The sequence below is a fragment of the Centruroides vittatus genome, unplaced genomic scaffold (genome assembly GCF_030686945.1).
Source record: "Centruroides vittatus isolate TY-2023 unplaced genomic scaffold, ASM3068694v2 contig_742, whole genome shotgun sequence".
Taxonomy (NCBI): domain Eukaryota; kingdom Metazoa; phylum Arthropoda; class Arachnida; order Scorpiones; family Buthidae; genus Centruroides; species Centruroides vittatus.
This window is the reverse complement of record NW_027122478.1, coordinates 380341-384499: the sequence shown is the minus strand read 5'-3', so window position 1 is coordinate 384499 and position 4159 is coordinate 380341. Positions and strand designations below refer to the sequence as shown.

The 4159-nt window shown below is 32.5% G+C and overlaps 1 protein-coding gene across 1 annotated transcript; it reads left to right on the top strand.

Annotated features, from left to right (window-relative positions):
• Positions 1 to 408: 408 nt before the first annotated feature.
• On the top strand, positions 409 to 3730 carry LOC136981039 (core histone macro-H2A.1-like). The gene is made up of 8 exons (XM_067277295.1): positions 409 to 859; positions 2185 to 2291; positions 2378 to 2617; positions 2693 to 2782; positions 2852 to 2942; positions 3014 to 3100; positions 3172 to 3346; positions 3420 to 3730. The coding sequence occupies exons 1-8, from the start codon at positions 691 to 693 to the stop codon at positions 3616 to 3618; spliced, it is 1158 nt and encodes a 385-aa protein (XP_067133396.1). The 5' UTR covers positions 409 to 690; the 3' UTR covers positions 3619 to 3730.
• The last annotated feature ends 429 nt before the right edge of the window (positions 3731 to 4159 follow it).

Genomic DNA, 4159 nt, shown 5'->3' with positions numbered 1-4159 from the left:
ACCCATAATGGGCTTGCTATAAGAGGCCCTCTTAGTGCCCACTGGGCGGAAAGAGTTACAAAAAAAAAAAACTTAACACTTTGGTATTTAAATTTGGTACCCTGTGCACCAAATTCCAACTTTCAACTCCTAACTGTTTGGACTCTGCACTGATTATCATCATCATTATCAACTCGTCTCGATTATATATATATATATATATATATATATATATATATATATGTGTGTGTGTATTCGTTGTCTATCTATATATATATAATCAACAATATGATTTATTGGGGTTATTAATCAATCAGTCTACATATTAAAAAAATAAAATAAAAATCGGCGAGGCGTGACGATTTTAAGCCGCGACGGCACGGGTCTAGACCAGTCCTGCCTTATCATCTATGGCGGTTATTTGTAGAAGTATACGGCGCAACTAAAGTCTGTCGAAATATCCAATATTGGCTGAAATTTTTAATTCGACAGAGAAACAAAATCTATTCGCGCAATTATAATTATCAGTAATTAATTTTTTACTACGAAACAAATTTAATTTAATTTACGATTCTGATTGGTAAACATTGAATACATCGGCAGTACACACGTCATAGGAAAATACGTCGATTTCCTCACTTGGCAAACGAGGGTGTATGCCGATAAGAAAGAACTTGATTCAAATATTTCTTAATTAATAAAATTAGGAGAATGTGTAGTGCTAAAGGGAAGAAGAAAACGACCAGGTCGAAATCGAGTAAAGCTGGTCTGGTATTTCCAGTTGCGAGAATTAACAGATATTTGAAAAAAGGAACTCATCACTTCAGGATAGGTGGCATAACTCCAGTTTATTTGGCAGCTGTACTGGAATACATAACAGGTAAAACTATATTTTTACAAACTTTCTATTTGTTTAAATGGATACAGCTGACATTTGGTTACATGTTCTCTAGTTTATGCTCATTAACTGCTCGTGTATAGTGGATATAATTGGTAATAGCTAAGCATTTTTAATATATTATAAAGAAATTAAATGTATTTTAAAAAAAAAAAAACTGAAATTTACACGTAAAACAGGCAAAATGCAGGAATCGATTAACAGATCCGTCGCCCTCTAGAGGAACGAGTTCGAAGTCAAATTACACCGCTTGAACCTAACCAGAAAGTTCAAACGCACCAAAGACATAACTTAAGTTACTTTTCATCGCGAATCAGCGAAACTTCTTGTGCTTAGTTATCCCTCTCTTAGCTATCCAATGCAGTGTTTCATTTCCGAATCGAGCCCCATTTTTTTTACTTTGTGTCACTCTCTCCATGCTGACGTCATCGCCATTAATTTTATTAATTATTTTTGCATCATCATTTTCTCTACATTCAAGCGTGCTATCATCATCTGTATTATTCTTCATTCAAACGTACGTCATTTTTACGCATTTTATCCAAATTGACATCGCTATAAATCCCGTGAGTTCGTCCCTTCTAAAAATCAGCTTTAAGTTGCGGATCAACGAAACTCGCTAGACTTACTAAGCACTCTCTTAACTTAACAATGTCTTTTATTCCTCGATTAAAGTTTCGTTAGTTTGTAAAACAATTACTGTAGTTGGAAGTTAACAGAGCTCCACGAAATCAGCTATCTCGGTTCCTAAACGTGTGCCTACTTTGTAAACCCTTCAATCCCCTATTACTGAGTTTGACCTGAGGTTTCCTTAGCAATTTAAGTGATAATGGAGAGGTTATGGCCGAAGTTTTCATCTCTGAAACGTGAACGTCGAGCGCCGCTTACAAGATAGCGGCGCTCGACGTTCGCGTTTCAGAGATGAAAACTTGTTTTGTTGATTCGGATGAAAAGTAACTTAATTGTCTTTGGTGCGTTTTAACTTTCTGGTTAGGTTCAATCGATGTAATTTGACTTCGAACTCGTTCCTCTAGAGGGCGACGGATCTTTTGTCGATTCCTGTTTCACATGTAAATTTCATTTTTTAAAAAATGCATTTAATTTCTTAATAATAGCTAAGCATCCTTAATATATTATAAACAATTAATAACCATAAACTAGGGAACAATTTGTCAATTTTCCATCTAACTAAATGTAACCTCTGCCATCTAAATGTGTTTATTTAAAGAAAATCTTGACAGTTTTTAAAAAGTTTTTTCGTATATTCTTACCAAAATATTCAAATTTTATTCGTTTATTCTGGATAGCTGAAATTCTTGAACTGGCAGGAAATGCAGCTAGAGATAATATGAAGAAGAGACTAAATCCTCGCCATATTCTTTTGGCAATTGCTAATGATGCGGAGATCAGAGAAGTGAGGGAGTGTGTCTGATAATTCTACAATAGAAAAATCACAAGAACAGACATAAATCAATAATGTGGCATTTTACGGGATTACAGATGCTGAAGGACGTTACGATTCCTTCTGCGGGATTTGTTCCGGATTATGCATTTTTGATAAAGAGCAGCGTAGTGTTGAAACAAAAATTAGCCAGAAAAGATTCCACTCTAGACTTGACTCCTAAGACAAAGACTCAGCCAAAGAAAGATAAAATCCCAGTGAAAAAGAAGAAAGGTGTTCCTGTAAAAAAGCAATCCGTACCTATGAAAAATCCCGTTGTGGTGCTCCAATCAAATATCGTATGTTTTTAATTGTTAAAACGCATTTTTGTTTGGTTTAACTAGATTTCCGAGATAATTGTTTTTTCCGTCCAGTTGCCGCAAGGAAATGTGAGAAAATGCCAATTGGGCAATATGCCGAAGGTTACGGTGTTAACGGAAAAACAACTCTTTTTAGGACAAAAGGTTTATTCAAAGTTTTACGTAATAAAAATAAGGCTTGAATGATAAATTGGCCCATTTATATTTACTCAGTTGACAGTAATTCAAGGAGATATTACTGATGTGACAACAGATGCTATTGTGAATCCTACAAATAATAAATTTTATATGGGAGGACAAGTTGGTGAGAGAATTGTAACAATATTTGTTCTATTACATTTTTAAAAAACAAAAATAATTTGAGTTTCCTTTCAGGCAAAAGACTTATGGAAGTGGGTGGAAAGAAATTTGAAGAAGAAATAGATAAATTAAGATCCAAAACCACTTTACAACAAACAGGAGGTATAAAACATTGAAAAAATAAAATTTAGCAATTAATATATTTAAAATAACAATTTTATTATTATTTTCAGTCGAAATTTGTCCCGGTCACAATTTTATGGCGGGACAAGTCATTCATTGCTTCGGACCGTCTCGTTACGACAGTTCTGCCGTGGACGTGCTAAAAAAAACTATTAAAAATTGCCTGGCCTTAGCCGACAAAAATAATTTAAGATCCTTGGCTTTACCATCCATCGGAAGCGGAACGTAAATTATTATTTATAAAATGTTTAATTACCGGATTTATTTATTAAATTTTACAAAGAATTTTTTATTCTAGTGCCGGTTTTCCAAAGAGAGAAGCTGCGCAAATAATAATGCAAACTATTGCCGATTACTTCGTGGTCGTCATGAGCAGCTCGATAAAACAAATATACTTTGTTCTTTACGATAAAGGAAGTATTGACGCATATACTAACGAAATCTCAAAAATACAACCAAGTACACATTTGCCTTCTAAGAATGTAACTTCTTCATAGTATTTAATTATATACTTGAAGAACTCCTTCTCCCTTTAAAGGGCACATTTAAACTTGTTAGAAATCAAAAATAATTTTCACCTAAAAACCACACTGAACATTTGTTGTGATAAGAAAACACCTATTTAGTAGGTGCTTATTGTTTGAAAATATAAGATGTTTATTATGTTATTAATAATTAATAGAAAAATTTTATAAATTGTTGATTTTTAATTTTTCTTTTAATATATTTTATATTATTACATTGTTTATTTTTGGAATTAAAATCAGCAAATTGCATTTAAAAAGCTAAAATTTTATTTTCTAAATTTCAGATACAAAATAAATACACTAACTACTTTGCATTTGTTTTTTTGGTTTTTTCAAATGATTAAACCCTGTTGGAAGCTCATGTTTGCCAATTCTGGCCAACATTTTGGACATTTAGGGAAGATATTTTTAATATAAATACAGCCTGATTTCTTTTTCAATATAATACAATGAAAAATTTTTAAAAATTATTATTATTTTTGAGAATGGGAAAAACTATTACAGAAATAAA

Excerpts from the sequence above, each read along its gene's own strand:
- LOC136981039 (XM_067277295.1), top strand. The coding sequence starts at position 691 with ATGTGTAGTGCTAAAGGGAAGAAGAAAACGACCAGGTCGAAATCGAGT. Across the intron at positions 860-2,184 it reads TGTACTGGAATACATAACAG|CTGAAATTCTTGAACTGGCA; the intron begins GTAAAACTATAT and ends TATTCTGGATAG. Across the intron at positions 2,783-2,851 it reads AACTCTTTTTAGGACAAAAG|TTGACAGTAATTCAAGGAGA; the intron begins GTTTATTCAAAG and ends ATATTTACTCAG.